The 25531-nt window shown below is 35.1% G+C and overlaps 2 protein-coding genes across 16 annotated transcripts in view; one reads left to right on the top strand and one right to left on the bottom strand.

Annotated features, from left to right (window-relative positions):
• The window catches only part of LOC126875934 (omega-amidase NIT2-like), a 28210-nt gene extending 2910 nt beyond the window's left edge, over positions 1-25300 (top strand). Inside the window, exons 1-5 of one of the 7 annotated variants that reach the window (XM_050638858.1) lie at positions 4306-4345; positions 9016-9200; positions 9595-9763; positions 22720-22953; positions 23105-23352. In XM_050638858.1, the coding sequence (XP_050494815.1) occupies positions 9117-9200; positions 9595-9763; positions 22720-22953; positions 23105-23196 (579 nt within the window). In that variant the 5' untranslated portion in view covers positions 4306-4345; positions 9016-9116 and the 3' untranslated portion in view covers positions 23197-23352. Of the gene's footprint in view, positions 1-4305; positions 4346-9015; positions 9201-9594; positions 9764-10037; positions 10418-10477; positions 10570-22276; positions 22446-22719; positions 22994-23104; positions 23353-24038; positions 24205-24529 lie in introns of those variants that run through there. The other 6 variants (XR_007693791.1, XR_007693790.1, XM_050638860.1 and 3 more) reach the window with 6 other exon arrangements.
• On the bottom strand, positions 950-21252 carry LOC126875933 (venom serine protease Bi-VSP-like). Of its 9 annotated transcripts, none has more exons than XR_007693784.1 (9): positions 20223-20376; positions 5922-6119; positions 5280-5745; positions 5041-5095; positions 3599-4343; positions 3291-3386; positions 2936-3214; positions 2592-2860; positions 950-2508 (listed from the first exon to the last, which is right to left on the bottom strand). XR_007693784.1 is itself a non-coding variant. In XM_050638854.1 (7 exons), the coding sequence occupies exons 1-4, from the start codon at positions 20323-20325 to the stop codon at positions 5382-5384; spliced, it is 594 nt and encodes a 197-aa protein (XP_050494811.1). In that variant the 5' UTR covers positions 20326-21252; the 3' UTR covers positions 2605-2860; positions 2936-3214; positions 3291-3386; positions 5041-5381. The 9 variants fall into 9 exon arrangements, 2 of the variants coding, with proteins under 2 accessions (XP_050494811.1, XP_050494812.1); XR_007693782.1 differs by adding an exon at positions 6191-6242 and having other exon boundaries at positions 5041-5745; positions 20223-20237; XR_007693789.1 differs by having other exon boundaries at positions 950-2502; positions 5041-5745; positions 20223-20380.
• Positions 25301-25531: the final 231 nt, after the last annotated feature.

A 25531-nucleotide genomic window follows, 5' to 3' on the forward strand; every position in this document is an offset into this window, starting at 1 on the left:
TATTTATAACAGGTTTTATCACTTGTTTATTATTTAGGAGTTTGTTATTTTAGGATTAGTACCTTTTAGGATTTCTTATCCTTCGAGTTTCTGTTTCAGATATCTAGGTCTATTTCAAGATGTTTTATTACATTAGGATTATTTATTCGATTAAGATAATTTAAGAGTTTCACAATGTACAAAGAAATAATCGCGTGAAATTTAGATTTATGCTTTAAACGTATTAAACACGCGGTAATTTCAATGTCTGTAGCCTCGAACGTGTTCTGATTAGTTGTGTCATTGTCTGTGACATTGAAATCACAAAAATCCATTGCAAGTGTGCTGTCATGCAATGTGGATGTAATTGGGTTTTTTGGGGTTAGGTTGGGGTTAGGTTGTATCATCTGATTTGTACAGTACTATTTTAACGCAAGGACAGGAAAGTTATTATATATTTCCCGTCCATTATTTGAATCGTTGTGAAGTGTAACGAATTATATTCGATTCGAGGAGATGTTAATGAATTACCCATTTCATATGTAATTACATGGAAATAAAAATCATTGCAAAAATAATTGATCTAATGACAACGGAATTTCCAATATTTTTTTGTTTCGTCACGTCTTTTTCATAATATATCTTTTATAGGTACGTGATTTATTAATCGTTCGAATGGAAATAATTATTCGTATAATATTCAAACGATTCTAGCCATAAAATAAATTAAAACGATACCTGTAATGCAATCTGCGTATGACGTCAACCTCGATCTATGCTTATACAAGAAATTTTATCAATCAATGACTAGATATATAATAATCAAATATTATAAAATTTCCTGAAAACCTTTAGGTGTTAATATTAAGGTGTTAATATCTTTAATATTTGCAAGTTATTGTTTAGCGCTAATTAGTTAGAATGTAACAAGTGGTGTACCAGAATTGAGATAATTAAGCCACACGAACAATCTTATTTAGATCTTTTTAATTTTTTAATTCTCTTTTGCTCTAATACTTCGTAAAATTAATCTTCATTAGCTACTACACTTCATAGAATAACAAGAGATAATTTTTCTTATATAACGTTTCATTCATAAAATCTATCATTAAAGTATATCTTCATAAAAATATCATTCCATACTAACGGTATATTTGGTGTCATACGAGATAACAGTTACCAGTGATGACATATGTAACTTTATAAAGATATCTCGTTTTATTATATATTAAAAGAATGTACTCATTGCTGCTATATTTCAGATGAAAAAAAGGAGGCAACGATTTTACAGTAAAATCGTTCGTTTACAACTGATTCATTTACATTTCATGATAATACTGTGCATTCTGAATATGCTATGATTTGGTTTAAAATAATAAATAGTCCATTCTTGCATACTATTGCTCCAGCTTTACTTGTATTTTCGATATTGGTATAAATAGAAAGACAATTAATGTCGTTCGAGTCTATTTTCGGATCATTTATATTACGTTTAATCCATATAGTTATTATATGAGACATAGTATCGTAAAATTTGGAAGAATAAAACGTTCGTACAGGAAGTACATTTTATAAGAACTCCAACAAATCTGCGTGTGCACCTAAGATACAAACTGATAGTGATTGTTCATAAGTTTATATACATTATCTAATGTCAATCGAAGGTATCAATTCTTTTTCTCCATAAGAGTACTTTTTCATTTATATGTGTTCAAAAATACATGTGTTCAACCGTGAAGCATATGTCACCTACAACGAAAAAGAGTTTTCCTATACTTAATATTTCCTTTATATACCTATGAAAAGTCTATTCTTCGCGTAGTATGAAATTATGAATAAATCTGGAATATTGTTCAATCTGAAAAGAAAAATAACTTATTGACATCATTCATTGATACGAGATTCAGAATGTTTGTTTTGTCTTGCAGAAAAAGAAGGCAGCCCTCCCTTTCTTTTAATGTGAAATAGAAAGCGAAAATTTGAAAACAGATTTTTTGGAAATTTACTTGCAAATATCGTTTTCAATATCGTGATTTTCTTCCCAATGGTACTGTACTTTCAAATTTTCCAGTATCCCTCTAAAAACAAAAAGTCGAACCTCGTTATTATTAACGCAGGCATTACAAGGAAGAGAAGTATTAGAAAGCAGCTCCTTTTTATTATGGATTTCTTTATAATCATGTAAATAAGAAATTCCGGAAATTTTTTCCTCAAGAATTTAATTCTTGTGTTTTGATTGATAATTATTACACTGCATACTAACTTTTCGCATACTGTTCGTGTCTAACAATTTCCTAATAATAACTACTTCAAAATTACATATGTTCTTGCACGAATTCAAAAGTACGTATGATACAATTATTATTTATCAAAAAATTCCAAGTTAGTAACTTTCTTTTCAAATGGCAAATAACATATACTTTGACTTACCTGTAAGTTTTTGTTCCTAATCATCATTTCCTCTTATAGAACACATCATTATTGTTCTCATAATTACTACCAGTGTCATAGATATTGTAGTGGCTACAACTGAATTAATAGAAAATGATAAATAACTGTGTATAACACTAACACATAACTGTGTATAACAATGACACATAACTTTTACTTACATATCAGTCGATACGGGATTACTGTGATATCCTGTTGATGTTTCTTAAGGCACTTGATTAGGTGCGATACGGTATCATTCCTTATGGTATACTGTAGATAAGTATTTTAGAAAATAACAAGAATAAATCTAAATTATTCAGAGGTTCCAGTTTCGGCTTAGACATAAATACAGGACCATTTGCAAAGAAGAAAGGGTGCGTTTCTACAGCCTCGTTATAGTAACCATGAATACCAATCTCTGAATTACTGGTTACTAAACATAAATATCCTATAAAATTTAATATATTTCTTTAATTTTTAATACATACATGAGTTAGTAGTTCTAAATTATGAATCATCCTACCTGTGATATTACACTTTTCCTTATAATATCATCACTCAAGTGAACAACATTAAGATCATGTAAACCATGTCATCCTATCTTACTGTGAAGATACTTAGTTATGTTATCTAACATTATAAAAATATCATCAAATTCAAGTCCTTTTATTCACATCACATGGCCACGACGATCTGGTTCTTCGTTATATAATGTTCTAAAATTTGTCGTATATATAGGATGTACAAACCGTGATATCAAGGTATCAGTTCTTCCTTCCCAAGGGACAGTTTCATTAAAATTCTGATAGAATTAAAAATTAATTATTAATATTCTAACAATCATATATGTTAAATACATTATAGTCAACGATATATACCTGAGCGAATGTAGGGGTGATTCCTTGATAATTATAAATGTCATCAGCCCACATCATTGTGCCACTTCTTTGTACTCCAGCCTCTAGATTAACAGCCTAAACAAACATACGAAATTTTATAGAAGCTGTACAAAATATAGTATATATGCGCAATATTGAAGCGTTCAAGGGGATATAAAGGTAATGTACATCACATACACGTGTACTCTCATGCAACAAAATACAATTAGATTTAATAGTATAAGCTCTTTTATTCATCATAATAGATTGGAAATTTAAGTGTCTTACGAGGGTGAGTAAAAAGTTACCCGCTCTGTCGGTATAGAATTTATTTTAAGCAATTGTCAAAAAAGACATACATCATTTTTTGACATAATCACTCGATTTCTGTATACACTTTGTCCATTTGCCGAAGGACCTTCGTATTTTCTCATTAAAAAATGTTTTGGGCTGAGCTGCGAACCACGAATGCATCGTCGTCTTCACCTTTTCATCAGCTTTTTCGGCATCCATCTCGCACAAACTTTTTAAAACCCAAATCTGTCGTGCACTATTGCATAAGCAGAGCCGTGGCTGATTTGCAAATGATTTGCCACATTATCCAGTGTCACTCGTCTATTCCATAGAGCATAAGTTCATGAGCACGTTCAATGTTGTCATCGTGGATGTGGACGAGCGTCCACCTGTTTTTTCATAACACTTGTGCGATCTTCTTTGAACTTTTGTGCCCATTCAAACACACTTCGTGACAAAACACTTTCTCCATAATGTGCATTAAATCTTTGATAAATATAGGCACCAAACATAACCTCCGACCACAAGAAACGAATCACAGCATTCTGCACTGTTTTCCTGCAAATCACCATTGCAAAGCGCCATTACTCGCGCAACGGTCACAAACGAATTGACGTAACACAAAGAAACCTGCGCAGCAGCACTGAACAGATATTGACGTCATACGAAGAGTGCAGATGGATCAATACGGTCGACAGAAGTTTTAACTATCTGGAGTGCGGATAAATTTTTACTGAGAGTCGTATAGGAATCTATAATCTGTAAGTATACCTTTGGCTGAATAGAAATTTCTCTTACATATAGTCAAAAATGCAGAAACTGTGTATTGAATTGGAAAGTGATAAAAAATAAGTGAAGTTTCGAGGTTGCATGTGATTGCATGAGTACACAGGACGTTTTTAGCGAATAAAAAGTAATTTTGAAAGACACGAGACTTATCGTGTATTTTATGCACTCTCTGTGTCCGAATTTCCAGAAGCTCTCTATCTTATGAAGCGTTTTAGATTAGCCGGAAAATTTTGTACGTACATACAAAAAGTATACGATCTAAGTGGAATATTCCATTATTCTCTTGATACAACAGAAACGAAATTTACAGAACTTCTCAGAAAGTTGGTTTATTATTACCAAATTAATAGAATTAATATACGTTTATCATCTTTACATACCTAAGTCGTGGAGGTTTATCGTGCGTAAAAAATTAGTGTCGTTTCAAAGTTACATTTCGTACATTTTAAGCCTATAATTTGTAACGTACAAAACAATGTAAATTTGAGCTGTTTCTTATCTCCACAATAAGAAAATCCAACTTTACGTTTTTTACACAATGATATTTATGGAACAGTAATATCATATTATTGCATCGCTTGGAGAATGAAGTCAAGGTACGATGTGACCCTAGTGTAAACGCTGGGATACCCAGCTGTGCCGCACTTATAAGCATAAGACACAATACCTATTAAATACGAGGTTAATTCATGTTGTATCAGCAGTGGTCCGCCGCGGTCAGCCTGAAAGGATCGTTAAATTTTTAATCAAAGATACTGAAATATATCGATCGAATTGTATTGAAATTATACTTATATACAGTAATAATCTTCTATTGATTTGTGTATTGAAATACTCCAATTTATAACGTACATGTTATATGTATTTTGAGCAAAACTAAGATTAGGAGGAAATTAGATTAAATACCATAACGAGGTGTGAGAAGTGGGCAAAACTATTAAATTGTGTTTATCTATTATTTTTAATGTTTAAGACGTCGATTTGATGTTAATTCGAATTGACGTGTCTTCAGATACCGTATAGTTTGTAGTAACTCTGTAACTTAATTACCGTATAAGAATCCTTTCCACCCTGAGCACGTTCGGCGCATATTATACCATCAGTGACATCAGGTGCATTAGGAAATTTGGAATAAGCTATTTTGCATTCGGCGTTCTTAATCACTGGCATTTGTACTTCCATTAATGCATTACGTCGTGGTCGTCCTACGAAGAAAATAAGAAAGATATTTAAGACTGGAACTGTTTAATTTTATTATAAAATTGATATCACTTACTATATCTTAATGCTCCCCATCCAGCAACAAGGGGGTTATAGCCGACGAAGTTGCTCTTTCGCAGGAGCTCTTTCGTACAAATGGGATATACGTACCCTGAAAAATAAAAAAATAAATGAAAATGCAGGAAACAAATGACCAAAAGTATGAGAAAGAATTGTACACGCTTTATGACGCAATATATGTGTACAGTAAGAAATTTCAGGATATGATACTTCAGTAATACTCAATAGCATATATATATATATATATATATATATTTGAGGACTTACTCGAAAATGGCACCTCCTCCACCAATCTAAGAATGGCAATATTATGATTGTGTATGTTTTCTATTCCATCCATATGTGCACAATGTGCTGCGGTCAAAACATGCCTAGCCGATATCAGGGAACCTCCGCACTTCCATAGTGGTTTGTCTGGGTTTCGGGGATTACGAAAACCTAATGCAACGATCCATGGCCAAGCGCCTAAAATGCAATAGTCATAGTTGTGAATATACATAATTTTTTCTCACATAACGAGTAACAACGATTATTACCTATTCGATATTCGATCATACAGCAGACGATAAGTACATACGTACAAATACTCTGAAATAGAGATTTGATAAAGACAGAAATTAAATTTTTATTCCAGTGGAATACAAATTATTAAATAATTCTATATAATTTCTATTTGAACTATACTGAACTATAAAGTTCAAACGTGTAATTTCTGCCCTAACAGTTTTTGATCTCTATCCATATTATTACTCCTATATCAATTTTTTATTTCGAGCAAAAAGATACTCTTCCTAACATGAAGTAAAAGAAAGAAATAATTCAAGTTAATAAGTAAAGTTACTACCGATAAAATCATAGCATTATTATTTAGTCTAATTGAAATGTACATTGATGTGCTGTTTAATGCCTTTAAAGTTCATTCTTTGCAGTAAATGGCTTATTATTAATCGGAAAGAAAGACATAAAACGTACCAAGTTCAGCTGGTTTACCATCGACCACCACCCTGGTATGAGAGACGTTGCTAAAACCACAGTATGGTGGTCGCAAAGCCTTATACTTATACACAGTTTTTATTAAAATTTCTCTCTTCTCTTTGTTTGGATCGTTCGGACAGCAAACGATCGTAACATTGCCCTGGTATCTGCACACTGATCGTCTATAAAAATCGGTGGCTGTACGGTACTGTATCTGCCATATTTCTTGCAGAGGTTTACATTTTCTGTAGTCAAGGCACCTGCCTTCTTGATTGTCCGGTGTGGTACATTCTGGATCAAACAATTTTAAAACATTTATACAGTTCAAAGATGCGTAAGAAAGCGACACCGATTACTCAACTTTCGAAGTAAAAAGCCGATCAAGTCCACCGGATTGCCCTACAGACACGTATTAATCCGTAAGAGTTAGTCATCATGTTGATAATAATTATCTAAAGAAACTTTTCACGTGAAAATATAAAATTTTAATTGATTAGATATTGTGTTAGCCATACTTAAGAAAGAAAATGAAAATGAATGAAATGAAAGAAAAGGACTACCTTCAACCTCATTTTTTAAATAAACACTTTGTCAGTTTTGCGGTAAATAAATTCTTAGGAATTCAGAACAGTTTTTAGTGAATCATTTTGTTTCGACCGTTCGCGGAGAGACGCGATCGCGAGATAGCACGTCAACGAGAGTTGTAAGTTCCCGTTACGATTAAATAATCGACGCCACGAACTGATCGATCCCCTTATTTCGATTATGATAATAAGGGTAGTTCAATGAAATTCCACAGAATTAACACAAATAAATTAATGTTTATTTCAACAACTTATTAACTAGAAAGATATAAATGGAACAAAAAAAATGTAACTGCGTTTTGGTTGATAAGTAATGCGCGACATACCACATGTGTTGACGGTTCGACTTCTGGAAAAGTTCTGAACGCCTTTCGATTTTTTTCGTTTTTTCTGGAAGGTGACCCCCACTACGTTCGGATCACGCCACATTCTTTTACTGCGAGGTAAAATACGGGCCACGAGTCGACGTTTCTGGAAGTCGCCCTGCTTAATGAACCATGCGCTTGCCACTACAATGTTTGTTTGCCGGGCAGACGCGACGATCCGTCTGCGACATTATAGTGCCGCGATCGATAGTTAAGAATATGACCTATGGTAAGCCGCATGGCGTAACATTCTCCCCCCGTTGAGAGAGTACCGATCAAACTAGGGAGGTGTGGTTGAAGTTCCTATCTTATTTCGTCTCGGTGGCTAGTTGTTCGGGTTTCTCGAGATCGGGTTGAATTGGCAGTGGGACAAGCCTTTTGACGCCCCGATCCAAAAATGCTCTTTGCCGTCTGAACTGTAGCTGTCCGGATGACACCATCGGCGCCTGGATGAACCTTGATAACTCGGCCCAGAGGCCAATGCATGGAGGGAACGTTGTCCTCTCTGAGGATGACGATTGTGCCCTTTTGGATGCTGTGTCCACCCTTGCTCCATTTATTGCGGTTGGTTAGCTCGTTCAAATACTCCTTATGCCAGCGGTTCCAAAAATGTTGTTTAAGCTGTTGGATATGCTGCCATTTGGAGAGTCGGTTCGATGGAATGTCTCTGAAATCTCGATCACGTAAGCACATTAATGAATCGCCAATGAGGAAATGTCCGGGAGTGAGGGCTAGGAGATCATTTGGATCGGTGGAGATAGGAGTTAGCGGGCGGGAATTGAGGACTGCTTCTATTTCTATGATAAGAGTATTACGGTGTTAAGCTCATATGTTTCTGTTTCTCCACTCGCGCTGCGCCATAATATCCTTTGATATTTCCGATCCTCTGGTCGTACGAGGAATTGCCGATACATTTTCTCGATGTCGCCAGTGAGTACGTACTGATGAGCGCGGAATCTAATTAATATACAAAATAAATTGTGAATTGATTCGAGAATATAGGATTTCCCCATTTTCATGATTATCGTGATTTTTGTATAAATATATTTTTTAAGATACTAATAATTAGGTACTTATAAATTAGTATTATCAATTATTTTGCATTTATAATTCCGCCTCTAGTATAAGTGTTAATTGAAAACTAACTTTATGTTTGAAAAAGTACTAGCAAAGTCGTTGAGTAACAAGCCACTGATGCTAACACAAATAGCATTGTCGTAATTAAATATTTCTAAATATTCATTTTTCATTTTGAACCTGTAGAAACAATTTATTATATATACTATTAGCTAAGTAATTGCATATTTAATTAAGTCGAAATATAAAACTTAGTTATTTTAATAATTTAAAAAATAAAAAACTGACAAACATTTCAATTTAATTTATGGTTGGAACAAAAGACAGTTATTTTTCATTAATTGAAATATTGCAATGCAGAGTACTTTCGAAAATACGCCGAGAGTATTCCTGATGGTGAAACGAGCGTTGCTTCATCGAACGCAGCTAAAGAAAACAACATCTATGTAGTTGGTGGTACGATGCCTGAAATAGAGGGCGATAAATTGTACAATACCTGTACTATTTGGGGTCCCGATGGAACTTTGATAGCAAAACACCGAAAGGTAAGTAATATATTCCTTTATGGCTTTGGATTTGAAAATATTGGGGTGAAGAAAGTGACTCTATCTAGGAATAATTTAGGAATATACATATGTACATACGTATACTATAACCAATTCTATAATTTACGGTTTATAAAATACGTTATGATACGGGAAACGCCCATTTTTGTTGTAATGTGTAATATAAATTTTTCACATACTTAAAATATTATTATACTTATTTTTTCTCCTTTTTAAACATTATTAAATGATAAGATTTTTTAATAAAAGAAAGTGATAAAAACGCTGTCAGTTATTAAATAAAAAATAATTAAAGTTTAGGAGTTGGTAACTTTGATATTAAATTACAAAAGTTGCAGCAATAGAATTAGCGACTACATTTTTATGTTATTAGGTACATCTATTCGACATCGACATTCCTAATAAGATTACTTTTCGAGAGAGTGATTCACTCAGTCCTGGTAACTCCCTAACGACGTTCGACGTGAAGGGCTGCAAAATAGGTATTGGCATTTGCTATGATATTAGATTCGAGGAAATGGCACGCATTTATCGTAACAAAGGTACAGTAACTTAATCGATCAATACTTAACTAGCAAAAAATTAAATATCTTTCTTAAATATATTCTATATAAAATTAATATAATCTGTAACTCTGTATAAAAAGAAGCTTAATTTAAAAAACCAGTATATTTGCTGAAAATGAAACAAATAAAAGAATTAAAAGCACAATAAGAGGACTGTCCTCGCATATTCAGAAATGATGGAATGTGAACCGTGCAACTACGAAGTTAATTGGTATTCGGTGGCTTCATATTTCCTGCTTCTCTGGGTTAGGTTGCCAAATGCTGATATATCCAGCGGCATTCAATATGACCACTGGACCACTGCACTGGTCATTACTTAAGCGTTCCAGAGCGAATGATAATCAATTATACGTTGCCTGCATATCACCGGCTCGTGTTCCTTCAGCAAGTTACGTCGCATGGGGGCATACACAGTTGACCAATCCCTGGGGAAAGATTCTTTACGATTTGGAAACTCAAGAGAATATGGCAGTCACCGATATCAAAAAAAAAAAAAAAAAAAAAAAAAAAATATGAGGCATACTATATAAGATTGTCATCGATTTAAAATCAAAGTATGAAAAGGATACCCTGGAGAGAGTAAAACACAGAATCATTCCAACTAAACATTCAGATCGTACCGACACCTAGGTGTCGTCTTACAATTAAATCTCGGTCTCGAATGGATTAAAATGAAATACATACTTGCAGCTTCAACATCTTCAATATCGAGGAGATTCAAACTTTACAAATAAATGTAAATTGCGATGTAAAACAAAGCGATGTAAAAAGGGAAAAAGGAGGAAAGAAGGAACAGGGAAGTAAAGAGAAGAAACGAATTTTTCATTTTCTCGAAACTGGATCAAGTTTCAGGAAGACCATCCAAGTAATTGATGTCCTCTGTAATTATTTGTTAATCATGCGCGGAATCAGAACGATTCGACCTCGTTCCAAAGCAAATCGTTACTAGAGTAGAGACGGGAATTAATAATTCGTGTCAATTGTTCGATCGTGTTCACAAATTCAAATGCGGTTGAGTGGCGGAAACCATTTATAACACGTCCCATACAGCGTAGATCGCATACACGTCTTAGGATGTATTTTTGGTACTTATATATACTCTATATATATATTCTTACTCTATATATACTTATATGTACTCTATATATATTCTCTATCTTAGATATACCATAAAATATTTCGTGAAATCGCGTATTCGTGTCTAATGTCAGGGATTCTCTTTCCACAAGTCTGCGTTTTCTATATTATCTTTCTTCCTTATCAGTAGGCATTCTCACAATTTGTGATTAATACTGCTCGTACAGGAATATTAGGTTTTTGACGTTGTAAAATTTCACGTGAAATAATAATGCCTATATATTGACTAATTTATCAATTAATTAAATCCGTGTATATCAAGTTTTCTATAATTTAGTACTTTCGTGTAACTACAGAAATTTGATGCAATATAAAACTTGATTAAAACAGCGATTCATTAGGAAACGAGAATAATGATGCAAATATTTTTTGTAGCCATTATATAGGATTTCGATCGCATAATTAATCAGTATCAACTTACCAGTCTTTAACGGAAGAATAGAAGGAAGGGTAGGCGGTACACAGACCGCAATTATCATCATCTTCATGTAGAGTGTCAAAATGCCGAACATCTTCGTTAGTCGTCAGAAGTCGCGATGAGAAGCGTAAAAGAAGTGCACTAGCCAGAAGTATCTGCGACAGAAATCAGAATACACTCGTTTTCGCATGGTTTTGGAATTTCCTTAACATTTACTTCATTTATTTTCCCTACGTATGGACAGTGTGTTGTTAAATGCTTCGTATCGTATCTTGTCATATTGTTTATTGCTCTTGTTTGGTGACCAATTTTTGCTAATTCGTCACTTAATTTTTTTTGTGTTAGTTTTTGAATGTAGTCCTCTTATAACTATTTCGTAGCTCCTTTCCGTTTTCAGCTGGTATGTGTGGTACACAGCGTTTTTTCTTTTAATTCCTTTATCACTTTCCTATAATTTTCTGGGGTGTTTATTTGAATTTTTACTTGTTCTAATTTTGTTTGTTTTATTGTGTAGTTTTCCTTCCCAACTATATCGTTTAGTCGATCAATAAGCGGGTCTATTATCTGGGCGTCGACAAATATTGGTGGTGGTTTTGTAGTTTGCGTTGATTTAGTTGTGTTTTTGGTTGTTGGGTCGTCTATTTCTTCCGTAAGTGAGCTGAAGGAGTTTCTTAATGGTAATTCTTGAAGCCATCGCTGCTTTTCTGTATCTGAATTTCCTGTTATTTTTCGTTTCTTGTTATAACTTGCCACCTTCCAGCTTTCATCCTGTTGGGTTAATTCGTTATTGGTAATATTCTGTTCATTGTTTGGTATTGTTTTCATATCAACTTCGTTTGTAGCTGAGCATTCCTGTTCTTCGTTTATTGGTTGGCTTGGTTTTGATATGTTTGTTGTTTTATTTATGTAGTATTGTTCGTCTTTGTTAATTATTTTTATCGGTGGGATGTGCTTTTTCATTTTAGTTTTGCTTGTAGTCTTCTTAGTAGAAGACACGAGTTTCCACCATTTAGCTATGGGCGTTGCCGTTCGTAACTTTCTCTTCCCCACTTGCCGCACTTTTTCTGAAGCACTGTTTTACACGTCCGTTTAGCTCGGTTGCTCTGGCAGAACTCGATTTACAACATTGAGAACATTTATATCGAAAATTCTTTCTCGCATGAAGCTTCCGTATTAATACAAAAGGCACGAATTAAGATATATGATTATTCACAAGTATTAGAGCACTTGCTGATCTTATAGATTTTATAGAAAATGTGATACATGATTGACCAAGATTATTAAGAAAATGAAGTTTACATCCGTATGAGATTAACGATCCGAAATACACACTTTGTGAAAATTCGTGACAGTTGGAGGAAAAGTAATGAATTAACGATTATGTGACAGCAATTAAAATCCGTCGATCTAAGGTCTTTATTAAATTAAATAGTTCAACATCGTTTACATATTAGGTGATCCCATAAGTTTTTGTGTATATATTTATACACTTTTGTGTATATATTTCATGTGTCGATTTCTAAACATACGGCGATAAGGGACCAATGCACTTGAGCTTAGCTGATCGAGAACAGGCTAGAGTAGATCTTCGTGGGCATAAGATCGTAATATAGTGAACACAGTGACTTCTAACAGTAAAAAATCACGAGTGAAATGCGTATCCATTTTCGACATCTCATGTTATATGAATTTCGGAAAGAAAGTTCGGTAACAATTGCCAGGAAAAACATATGTGCTGTTTACGGAGAAAATGCGCTTTCATCTCGCACCTGTAGGAAGTGGTTCCAACGTTTTAGAGCTGGGAATTTCTGTTTAGAAGAGGAGGTACGCTCCGGGCGTCCTCTTCAGACAGACGGAGATAAAATTCGGGATCTTGTTGAAAAATCACCAAGTTTGACAGTTCAAGAGATGTCAAATGTCCTGAAAATACCTAAGACAACGATTCATAGGTGTTTAAAAAAAATGGGGATGGTGTCAAAGTTGAACGTTTGGGTGCCCCATGAACTTACGGAACGGAACCGTCTTGAACGAATGACAGCGTGCATGTCATTAATTGCACGTAATAAACGTGAACCATTCCTTAAACGCCCCTGGTAACTGGTGATGAAAAGTGGATACTTTTCGAAAACCCTGAACGGAAACGTAGCTGATCCCAACGAAATCAGCCACCTGAACGCTGTGCAAAACCAGGGTTACATCCACGTAAAGTTCTTTTGTGTGTATGGTGGGATTATAAAGGAATACTCTATTTTGAACTTTTATCTAGTGGTGATACCATTAATTCAGACAAATATTGCGCTCAGTTGGAAAAATTAAGGGAAGCACTAGCTGAAAAACGGCCAGGTTTAGTGAATAGGAACAACGTTATCTTCCATCACGACAATGCTAAACAGCATGTCGCGAAAAGCGTTACAAAAAAATTGTCTGAATTTAATTGAAAAATTTTACCACATCCCCCATATTCCCCAGACTTTGCCTCATCTGATTACCACCTGTTCAGAGCATTACAACACTTTTTAGTAGCTAAAAAATTGGAAAATATTGACACTCTCAAAAATAGCATAGAAAATTATTTTAAAGAAAAACAAGAGAACTTTTATCCAGACGGAACCTACCAGAAAAATGGGAAGAAGTTGTACAACGAGAGGGGGATTACATTTTTTCATGAAACTGAAAGGTATGTAAACGATCTTAACATATATAACCTCTCGAAAAACGGCACGAACTTATGGGATGACCTAATAATTAAACAACTATAAATATATCAAAAGATTATAATAAAAGAATGTAATAGAATATCTAATGTCCGTACTTGTAAATACAACGAAAAACGTAACGTGTAGATTGCAGATGTTTATGAATGTAAAATTTGCGAAAAGCATATGAAAGTTATACACATAAAATATACAAATATTGATATATGCACGAAAACTATGCGTATATGCACAAAGATATGTACAATTTATGAGTAATATGTCTAATATTGATTTATTAACGTTATGTGAATTGATACAAAAGGATATTTAACAATTTCGTTTTAAATAAAAATCTATTTATGACGACGCGCCAAAATTCGCATTACGATAAATTACGATAAATTATAAATTGCTTTTCCGTATCTGCAGCACTCGAATTGTACAAGTAATGTGTGCGTTTGAGGGCCCGACCTTTTGGTCGACCGCGCCATACCTGCAGTAAAAACGCATACTGGCTTCGCATTTAGATGTTCGCGTTCGACTTGGGAATGGCGCGCATAGATGGTCGGCGCGCGACTTGCCCTCTCCTTGCGGATCATTGGACAAGTTAAACCTACCCTTTCGGGCGGCAGCTCGCTTAGCTGGCGCCACGCGATACCTGCCACCATATAGCTCGGTCCCAGCAGGTTGGCTCTCCAGCCGATTATTCCTGCTCGACAACCATTTTGTATGCTTACCGCTTGCACCGACGGTCACAGGTTTCCTCTCCAGCTCGCACGCTTCGTGCTTTTTTCTGCGCCCCGGTTCTTCGTTACTGTTGTTTTCTTGGTTCTATCTTGTTTATTGTTCTATCTTCGATCCAGTGTTCTGTTTGTTGTATCCGTTTATTTCTTCGTTGCGATTCTTTGTTTGGTTGTTGTTGTTGTCTCTATAAACTTGAAATATAAATGCAATTTCCTTTTAAATACAGTAACGAGGTTTATTCAATTTCGATAACATTGTATTAGTAAGATATCGAAGCTAGCAACTTTTCGTTGAAGTTTATTTTATATTTCTTAAATTATTCGGGTAAAGATAACTCCACACTGACGGCCTATTGTCCACAGACAGATGTCGTAGTAATCGGCGGACAATGTCTGTCAGTGAAACTTAAGGCGCGTACGGGCAGACTACAGGCGTCTGTAGACATTGCCTGCCGACAACACATGCCAAAACATGTATATAAACTGCCTGCAAGCAACGTCGCTTGTCCACTAGAAGTTTGCCGGGTATCACTGCGTATCGATGAGTCGAAAATGCCTTGGAGATGCAACACACGGATCGTTTAAATCTACCTGTAATCCAATCAAGCTAGCCTAAAAAAAAGACAAATTCAACATTAAATTGTATCGGACATTTTGCTACAACGCTCAACTGATAGAAATCATGCTCAGGAACAAATATATGTCTTTGCTAACTTTCTAAATATATGTAGACGACGTTTTAAATTGCTAGTAGTTGAAACAAACAATATGATATATTTTTGAGTGATCTATAAGGATTTACAGGCCCACTGGGAAATCTTATTAGTGTTCTCTTGCACCATGTATTAAAGCGCATCAACACCGATAGAAGCACTGTACACGCGATATCGTCGCAGTGTCTCCTGAAAATCGGCGATAAGTCGCTCGAAACTTTACTGGAAACATTTCTCCATGTTCTACTGACAATCACATAGCATGTGTCATTGCTGGAATTTGATAAATTTGGTTGAGAACACGAAAGAATTTTCCGTTTACAATAAAGCAAGGGACTATCGAGTTGGAACAGTTCGTGTTTGAAAATAGCGTTCTATGCTAAAATAGCGGTGGAAATTATACTACATGTAAAAGTGAGTCATAAAAACAAATACAATTTTCTTATTTTCTATCTTTTTTACTTTTATCGCAAGTTTGATTTCTATACATATAACTGTTTTCAATTTAAGGAGGAACTTATTTTCTTAAGGGCTTTTCATACAAATTTGAAAAATAACTGTTGTTTTTGATCCCTTATCTCTATCTTTATCCTTCTATTTTTGTGAGACTGTATCGGTTATTTATTCTTAATATTTACAATCCGAAGTCTAATTTATGTGCCGTATTAATTTTCTGTGAATAATTTAGAGATATGTGAAATCTTGCTATATATATATACTGTTTGGTACCTATTAGAAGTGCGTTCGATCTAATGTGGAAAATTCTTAATTTTAATAAAATAGTTTCAAATTGCTAAGGCTGGGGCAAACTAAGAAGTTTCTGGAATATACAGGGTAGTAAGTCGCTTCGCAAATATGTGTACATCGGGACAATATGTTACATATGTAATCCCTTACACAGTTTCATATGATCTTGTAAAATAATCATTCTTCTTTTAATATCAGTTGGTTTTTGTATTTTTATTTCATTTATCTCATAGATTATAATTCCTTTAGGAAATTTTTGCAAAAATTTTCGCTGGAAATTTTCAGAAAACCTTATTCCTGAACAAAATTTGTTTTGTACTACGAACTGTCGCATTTAAATAAGAAAAATTCTATTTATGTAATTTTGTTATTAAGCTTGTTCATATCTAACTTCAAATTATCTGTAGCTTGTTTATAATTAATTAAGTTTGAAATGTTTGTTTGTTAGTTATTACAAAAGGGTCATAGCTAAGTTTTTGAGTTGTGCTCAGCTTATTATAACTTCAGTTATTATGCTCTGAGCGTCATGTTGTTTCTTAATAAAATTCTTTAGTCTCAATAATCAATTTTCTCTGTTCATAAAGATGGTGGTTGTTTATTTTAAGAATTTTGTTCTTAATTCCAAATATTGCGGACATTCTTTTATTATGCATTAGTTGGTATCCAATCTTCTTGGATAGGACGTATTGCATATTCCATTTTTATTTGTTTTATATTTTATCCTGTTTCCTAGACTCACTGCACAATCACGTTTGTCTCTCTGCTAATCTAACTTGTACTATTATTCTTTTAGTTATTAACAATAATTTCATATCTAAGCAACTCACTTCAATTATGTTTTCTGAGTCGTTAGTATATTTATATACTTCACCGTTGATAATTCTGTAGATTATTCTATTCTCTCCGTTTATTACGCCCCAAGGCTTACTATAGGCCGTGTTCCTAACCGTCGCAAACAGATCGTCTTACATGACCGTCGAGATATACACAAAGTAGCGATAAACGCATAGTTGTCGTCAAGCAGCGAGTTCCAGAAACATCTATTCGCCTTCGGTGCGTTATTTTATCCGCATAAAGAAGCTGGTATACGTGATCATAGGCGCGAACGGTGGCGTGATCCGAGCGTAGTGGGGGTCGTCTTCCAGAGAAGACAACGAAAAGGATCGAAGAGTAATCGGTCCCTTCTGAAGAGTCAAACGTTATAAACTGCTTAGTCTAACGAATTCATTGAGAGATATCGCAAAGTCGGGTCGAATTCCTATAACATATCAACTGTATTTATCGCTAAATAATTTGTGACGTTTTTATTATTACATTCATTATTTTTAAATATACAAGCTATATTAACCTGTTAATACAAGTGTTAAATTCATTGAACCACCCCTATTATCGGGATAAATAAATCAGGGGATCGATCAGTTCGTGGCGTCGGTTATCTAATTGCAACGGGAATTTACTACTCCCGTTGACGTGCTTTCTCGCGATCGCGTCTCTCCGCGAATGCTCGAATAAACACGGATTGCTTTTTAACTAAACATATTCATACCCTGTTTTCTCAAAATCGAAAGCTTAAAACATCCGTTCTTACTGATGTTATTTCAATTATATTTATATCGCGTTATTTCAATTATCTAATATATTTTTTACTTTTTTCATGTAAAATCATCATTTTACCAATTGTACCATAATTATTAGGAAGCTCTGTTAGAATTTAATCTTGGAATTAAGATTAATAATCTGTGGAAGACACAATGTTTGTGTTGAAACAATATAATGTGATATTTATTAAACAATTATTACAGGAATTATAAGTGTGTGTGTTCTGGAATGTAGACAGTTGACTGACTGGCACAGACACAGACACAGACTGACTGGCTTAGTGACCCATGGCCCTTGAAAAGGTTTTGAACCCCACTCCCTATGCAGTAATGAGTGTGACCTGTGTGGGTGTCTGTGTGGCGTCACATGTGCCGCAGAACCTTCTAGTAGCTTCTCGACGTGCCCATCGGGAATGTTCCATCCATATTCCTACGCTTCTTCCGCCGAATTCTCGAAAGAGCATGCACGTGCTAGCCGCCGTGGTACATCTCACGAACGCACGTTAATGAGGATATCGCTGAACAACGAAGGAAAGAATCCGTTCGATCAATCACCTCATCTGTATGCGATTAATATCGTTGTATTCCAACAAACTCTGAACAATAACTTAAACACGAAACTGTAATTTGTGTCTTTATAATTTGCAACGTTGTTAAAATTTTGTATCTCCCTTTGCAAATGCAAATAATTTAAATGAAAAAATACATGGTTTTTAAATCGTTTCTCTTATATTCGTAATAATAATTTCGTTCTACAGTGAATGCATTTATTATTCAACGACGTGATTTTCGGTTGTTTATTGGAAGGTTATAATGCTGCTGATCTATAGAATTAGTACTGACTGTTATAGTAATATGCACAGCGAGTCATTTGTAATAAATTGTAATTACTTGTAATGTATATCGATTGTAATTACTTGTAAACCACTCAATTCATAAATGCATACATATGTGGCGGCACTCGACAGCACAAATACGACAACTCGACACTAACTAATACCAGACAACGGCAGCGCAGTGGTTAGCGTCTCAAGTTACGAACGTTCGGGATCTGGGTTCTTAAATCCCGGCGACCGTAGTCCGATTTTTCTTCCACGATTCTTAAATGAAAAGAAAATACAGCAGTACCCTAGCAGCGACATCTACAGCCAGCAGCTACAATTATCATTTGTGTCTTTGTTCTCTCCTAAAGGCCGTCCAAGGGACTTGAGAATGCAAAGAAGAAGTGCTGCAAGAACATAACAAATATATTTACAAACCAAAACCAATTCATTACAACGCTCATCCTTCAATTACATCCTCCGCTTCCTTTCTGTCAATCCATCTTGCCCATATGTGGTTCCATAGCTGCTGAATCGTATATAGACAAACAACAACTTGAGTAAGCAAGGGGGATGGATGTAGAGCCGACAAATAAAGGAAAAGGAGAGAGAAGTGTTTCGTCCTTGATTTTATCATATTGTGGTGGCCGGGGGATTCAACGCTATGTCCTCGATTCGCTCTAAGTACTCAGGTTTCTGAGTACTTCAGGTTTTCTTCATCGCCCGCGATGCTCGCCGCCGCGAGCTATCTCTCTAGTAAGGAGAACCATAGCACTATCTTCTAGGGCATCGTCAAAGGCACGCGGACTCTTCACTGGTCGTAACTGTTTTATTCTTGTTTGACATATCGTAGGCGCGCCCGGAATCACGATAATTGAAATCTCATTAGCTCGATCACGTCGGGGTCACTTACACCTCACATATTTCAAATAAAATCTGCATAATTCTGAAGGAAACACAACTACATTTGGGTTATCTTGTTTTCACAGAAACCTGAGAATTGCTCAGAGTATTTTAATAAAATATTCAACTACTTTAAAACGCAAAAAATAGTTTATTGTATGGAATATATAGAGTGGTTCACGCAATTGTTTCGGCATAATTGGAAAATTCGAAATGTGTAGCTTTAAAAATATTGCAGAGGAAAAATCGGATTCGTCGAGGACAACCTTCGTTCAGAAAGTAAGGGAAATTGGCATTGCTGCTAATTGGTCAATTTGTATATCGGTGGTTAGAAAAGGATGCTAGCCGCTCTCGAGAGAAAGTCTCTAGTGGGAGACGTCGTTCATTAAAAAATAGGCGTTTCGACCGTTCGCGGAGAGACGCGATCGCGAGATAGCACGTCAACGAGAGTTGTAAATTCCCGTTACGATTAAATAATCGACGCCACGAACTGATCGATCCCCTTATTTCGATTATGATAATAAGGGTAGTTCAATGAAATTCCACAGAATTAACACAAATAAATTAATGTTTATTTCAACAACTTATTAACTAGAAAGATATAAATGGAACAAAAAAAATGTAACTGCGTTTTGGTTGATAAGTAATGCGCGACATACCACATGTGTTGACGGTTCGACTTCTCGAAAAGTTCTGAACGCCTTTCGATTTTTTTCGTTTTTTCTGGAAGGCGACCCCCACTACGTTCGGATCACGCCACATTCTTTTACTGCGAGGTAAAATACGGGCCACGAGTCGACGTTTCTGGAAGTCGCCCTGCTTAATGAACCATGCGCTTGCCACTACAATGTTTGTTTGCCGGGCAGACGCGACGATCCGTCTGCGACATTATAGTGCCGCGATCGATAGTTAAGAATATGACCTATGGTAAGCCGCATGGCGTAACATTCTCCCCCCGTTGAGAGAGTACCGATCAAACTAGGGAGGTGTGGTTGAAGTTCCCATCTTATTTCGTCTCGGTGGCTAGTTGTTCGGGTTTCTCGAGATCGGGTTGAATTGGCAGTGGGACAAGCCTTTTGACGCCCCGATCCAAAATGCTCTTTGCCGTCTGAACTGTAGCTGTCCGGATGACACCATCGGCGCCTGGATGAACCTTGATAACTCGGCCCAGAGGCCAATGCATGGAGGGAACGTTGTCCTCTCTGAGGATGACGATTGTGCCCTTTTGGATGCTGTGTCCACCCTTGCTCCATTTATTGCGGTTGGTTAGCTCGTTCAAATACTCCTTATGCCAGCGGTTCCAAAAATGTTGTTTAAGCTGTTGGATATGCTGCCATTTGGAGAGTCGGTTCGATGGAATGTCTCTGAAATCTCGATCACGTAAGCACATTAATGAATCGCCAATGAGGAAATGTCCGGGAGTGAGGGCTAGGAGATCATTTGGATCGGTGGAGATAGGAGTTAGCGGGCGGGAATTGAGGACTGCTTCTATTTCTATGATAAGAGTATTACGGTGTTAAGCTCATATGTTTCTGTTTCTCCACTCGCGCTGCGCCATAATATCCTTTGATATTTCCGATCCTCTGGTCGTACGAGGAATTGCCGATACATTTTCTCGATGTCGCCAGTGAGTACGTACTGATGAGCGCGGAATCTAATTAATATACAAAATAAATTGTAAATTGATTCGAGAATATAGGATTTCCCCATTTTCATGATTATCGTGATTTTTGTATAAATATATTTTTTAAGATACTAATAATTAGGTACTTATAAATTAGTATTATCAATTATGTTGCATTTATAATTCCGCCTCTAGTATAAGTGTTAATTGAAAACTAACTTTATGTTTGAAAAAGTACTAGCAAAGTCGTTGAGTAACAAGCCACTGATGCTAACACAAATAGCATTGTCGTAATTAAATATTTCTAAATATTCATTTTTCATTTTGAACCTGTAGAAACAATTTATTATATATACTATTAGCTAAGTAATTGCATATTTAATTAAGTCGAAATATAAAACTTAGTTATTTTAATAATTTAAAAAATAAAAAACTGACAAACATTTCAATTTAATTTATGGTTGGAACAAAAGACAGTTATTTTTCATTAATTGAAATATTGCAATGCAGAGTACTTTCGAAAATACGCCGAGAGTATTCCTGATGGTGAAACGAGCGTTGCTTCATCGAACGCAGCTAAAGAAAACAACATCTATGTAGTTGGTGGTACGATGCCTGAAATAGAGGGCGATAAATTGTACAATACCTGTACTATTTGGGGTCCCGATGGAACTTTGATAGCAAAACACCGAAAGGTAAGTAATATATTCCTTTATGGCTTTGGATTTGAAAATATTGGGGTGAAGAAAGTGACTCTATCTAGGAATAATTTAGGAATATACATATGTACATACGTATACTATAACCAATTCTATAATTTACGGTTTATAAAATACGTTATGATACGGGAAACGCCCATTTTTGTTGTAATGTGTAATATAAATTTTTCACATACTTAAAATATTATTATACTTATTTTTTCTCCTTTTTAAACATTATTAAATGATAAGATTTTTTAATAAAAGAAAGTGATAAAAACGCTGTCAGTTATTAAATAAAAAATAATTAAAGTTTAGGAGTTGGTAACTTTGATATTAAATTACAAAAGTTGCAGCAATAGAATTAGCGACTACATTTTTATGTTATTAGGTACATCTATTCGACATCGACATTCCTAATAAGATTACTTTTCGAGAGAGTGATTCACTCAGTCCTGGTAACTCCCTAACGACGTTCGACGTGAAGGGCTGCAAAATAGGTATTGGCATTTGCTATGATATTAGATTCGAGGAAATGGCACGCATTTATCGTAACAAAGGTACAGTAACTTAATCGATCAATACTTAACTAGCAAAAAATTAAATATCTTTCTTAAATATATTCTATATAAAATTAATATAATCTGTAACTCTGTATAAAAAGAAGCTTAATTTAAAAAACCAGTATATTTGCTGAAAATGAAACAAATAAAAGAATTAAAAGCACAATAAGAGGACTGTCCTCGCATATTCAGAAATGATGGAATGTGAACCGTGCAACTACGAAGTTAATTGGTATTCGGTGGCTTCATATTTCCTGCTTCTCTGGGTTAGGTTGCCAAATGCTGATATATCCAGCGGCATTCAATATGACCACTGGACCACTGCACTGGTCATTACTTCAGCGTTCCAGAGCGAATGATAATCAATTATACGTTGCTTGCATATCACCGGCTCGTGTTCCTTCAGCAAGTTACGTCGCATGGGGGCATACACAGTTGACCAATCCCTGGGGAAAGATTCTTTACGATTTGGAAACTCAAGAGAATATGGCAATCACCGATATCGGTAATTTACAGCTTAAAATTAAAAGCGAGAGATCCATGATGTAATTAATTTTTAGTCTCGTTAATTTATCGATTTAGCCATCTTCCTCTGTATTTGTTGAATTTATTAGTAAGCATTACTTATTACTTCGTATGTTTCTTTTTTCTATCAGATCTAAAAGTTGTTGAGGAAGTAAGGGCTCAGATACCTACATTTTCTCAGAGACGTACAGATTTGTACGACACTGTCTGTAAGAAGGAGTAACTCTACACTAAAACAGAAAATGTTTTTTTATAATATTTCTACTACAATATCCCTTTTTTGTGAATTATTACTAATTTCTTATCATTTGTACTAAATGAATGACTCAATTAAGAAAACCAAAACGTTATAAATAATAATCTGTATATCTTGTGTATCTGTATATATTGTGTGTGTGTATGTGTATATATATATATATATGTAGTATCGTGGACGAAAGGCCTAAGAAATATCGGGCGAACTATGAACAATGTCGCGAGAGCCGAGGCGCCGTCGGGCCCATCAATGTGTCATCGGTCTTTTCAAGTGCATAGTTTCGTGGAAAAGACCTACGTGACCCTGGCCACGAGCGTCTGCAGAACACGTGTGCGGTGGGCCTAGGAAAAAGACAACAGAATGCGGCAACGACCAGAGAGTTAGTCGAAAAGCAGAGAGTGTGAGTCGAGAAACAGAGTGCGAGTCGAGAAGCAGAGTGCGAGCTGAGCGGAGACAGAGGTTGCGAGTGGCGTTGCCGAGAGAGTGTGGATTGCGCTGTTTTCTGTGCGTTTGGCGTGAATAGTTCAGGTTGAACAACAATCGTCTTTTTCTTTCTGATTAACATCTCTATTGTCCACTCTTTGTAAACACATTATATCACGATATTACATATATTTTATATTTTAAAAATATGAGGCATACTATTTAAGATTGTCATCGATTTAAAATCAAAGTATGAAAAGGATACCCTGGAGAGAGTAAAACACAGAATCATTCCAACTAAACATTCAGATCGTACCGACACCTATGTATCGTCTTACAATTAAATCTCGGTCTCGAATGGATTAAAATGAAATACATACTTGCAGCTTCAACATCTTCAATATCGAGGAGATTCAAACTTTACAAATAAAAGCGGCCTGTTCCCCTTTCCACGACAGACTCTCATACCATATCCGCTCTTATCCAGGCTTTTACTTGAAACCAGCAATGCGTTCATTTACAATTTAAATTTACCCGGACCATCCACTGAATCGTCAGTCCTTTATAAATATATAATGAACCTAGAACATGTGCCTGTGCCTCTGGTATCGATGTTCGGCTTGTGATGTTCGTACCGGAACCTTCGCACAATTTCAATTTGTCACGCGTGAACATCGATTCTTCCAAGGGTCACAGCTTTATGCGGCTAAATCCTTTAGAACGATTAAAATGATACTAATGATATGGTATTTTTTACAAAGATTTAACATATCCATCAAATAGGAAGTTTCGTGCTCTCCTATTTTATATTAATTATAAATTAATAAGTTTTATATGTGTTATTTATAGATCTAATAAATTTTGTATTGATTTACAGCAGGTGCTCCGGGTATAAACAGACGACAAACGAACAAATAGAAATTCAAACTATTGTCGTTGTTTAACTCGCATGGGACTATAAGCTCGAATTGGACTTAAACGTTACGATCGTCGAGAATAATTACTATATGTACCCTGTACGACGGGCAGAGAATCTTAAGTTATTAACGGCAATTCCTTTGTGCATAATTCAGATTTATTAACAACCTGTAATGGATAATCATCGATGAACTCTTTTTGAATAAAGTTCACATTTATAAAGCAAACACTATAAAATACGACAGGACAATTGTAATCGATAAATAACATTTTATTAGGATATTATAAGAAGCTAAGATATCGAGGTACATTAAAATTGAGTCCGCTGCAACCCTCATGACATTTAAAATCCTACACGTATATTGAGTAAAGTTGTTATATTAAATATAATCATATTAAATACAAGCTCGTCCGCTGGATTCCCAAATTATTTGGTTAAATACTTTGAATACGAGAATACCGAGTGTTAACAGTAGTAAATCCTCTATATGGTATGTTTACTTTGCTATCTTGAATAGGTAAATAACATTTCACTTTAACGCATTTAACCAATATTAACATTTAACATTTAACCAATATTATACGCATATGCACATAATGTTACTGTTACATATAATGATATATACGTAGATATGCACGTTAATTAAATCCTCTATATGGTATTTTTATATCAGTATCGTAAACATTGTAAACCGGAAATCTTTTATTACACACGTACATATACAGTCAATATTATTGTTACATATAGTGATACATACGTTGATCCACACATTAATTAAATCCTCTATATAGTATTTTTAATTTGCTATCTTGAATAGATAAATAATCTCGAATATAGACATACAGGTACACTTACGTTGATATACACCTTTGTACATTTGTTTTGCCATTTTGTTTCGCCTTTCAGGAACGATATGTTTGGAAATGATATGATATTGAAAACAAATAGGCCATTAAACGA

Source organism: Bombus huntii, unplaced genomic scaffold (assembly GCF_024542735.1).
Source record: "Bombus huntii isolate Logan2020A unplaced genomic scaffold, iyBomHunt1.1 ctg00000060.1, whole genome shotgun sequence".
NCBI classification, from domain to species: Eukaryota; Metazoa; Arthropoda; class Insecta; order Hymenoptera; family Apidae; genus Bombus; species Bombus huntii.

Coding starts and splice junctions, on each gene's coding strand:
- LOC126875933 (XM_050638854.1), bottom strand. CDS start 20,325: ATGTGGCGTGATCCGAACGTAGTGGGGGTCGCCTTCCAGAAAAAACGA. Junction 6,120..20,222: donor TCGAACCGTCAACACATGTG/GTATGTCGCGCA, acceptor ATTGCATTTTAG/GCGCTTGGCCATGGATCGTT. Junction 5,746..5,921: donor GGAGGAGGTGCCATTTTCGA/GTAAGTCCTCAA, acceptor TTTATTTTTCAG/GGTACGTATATCCCATTTGT.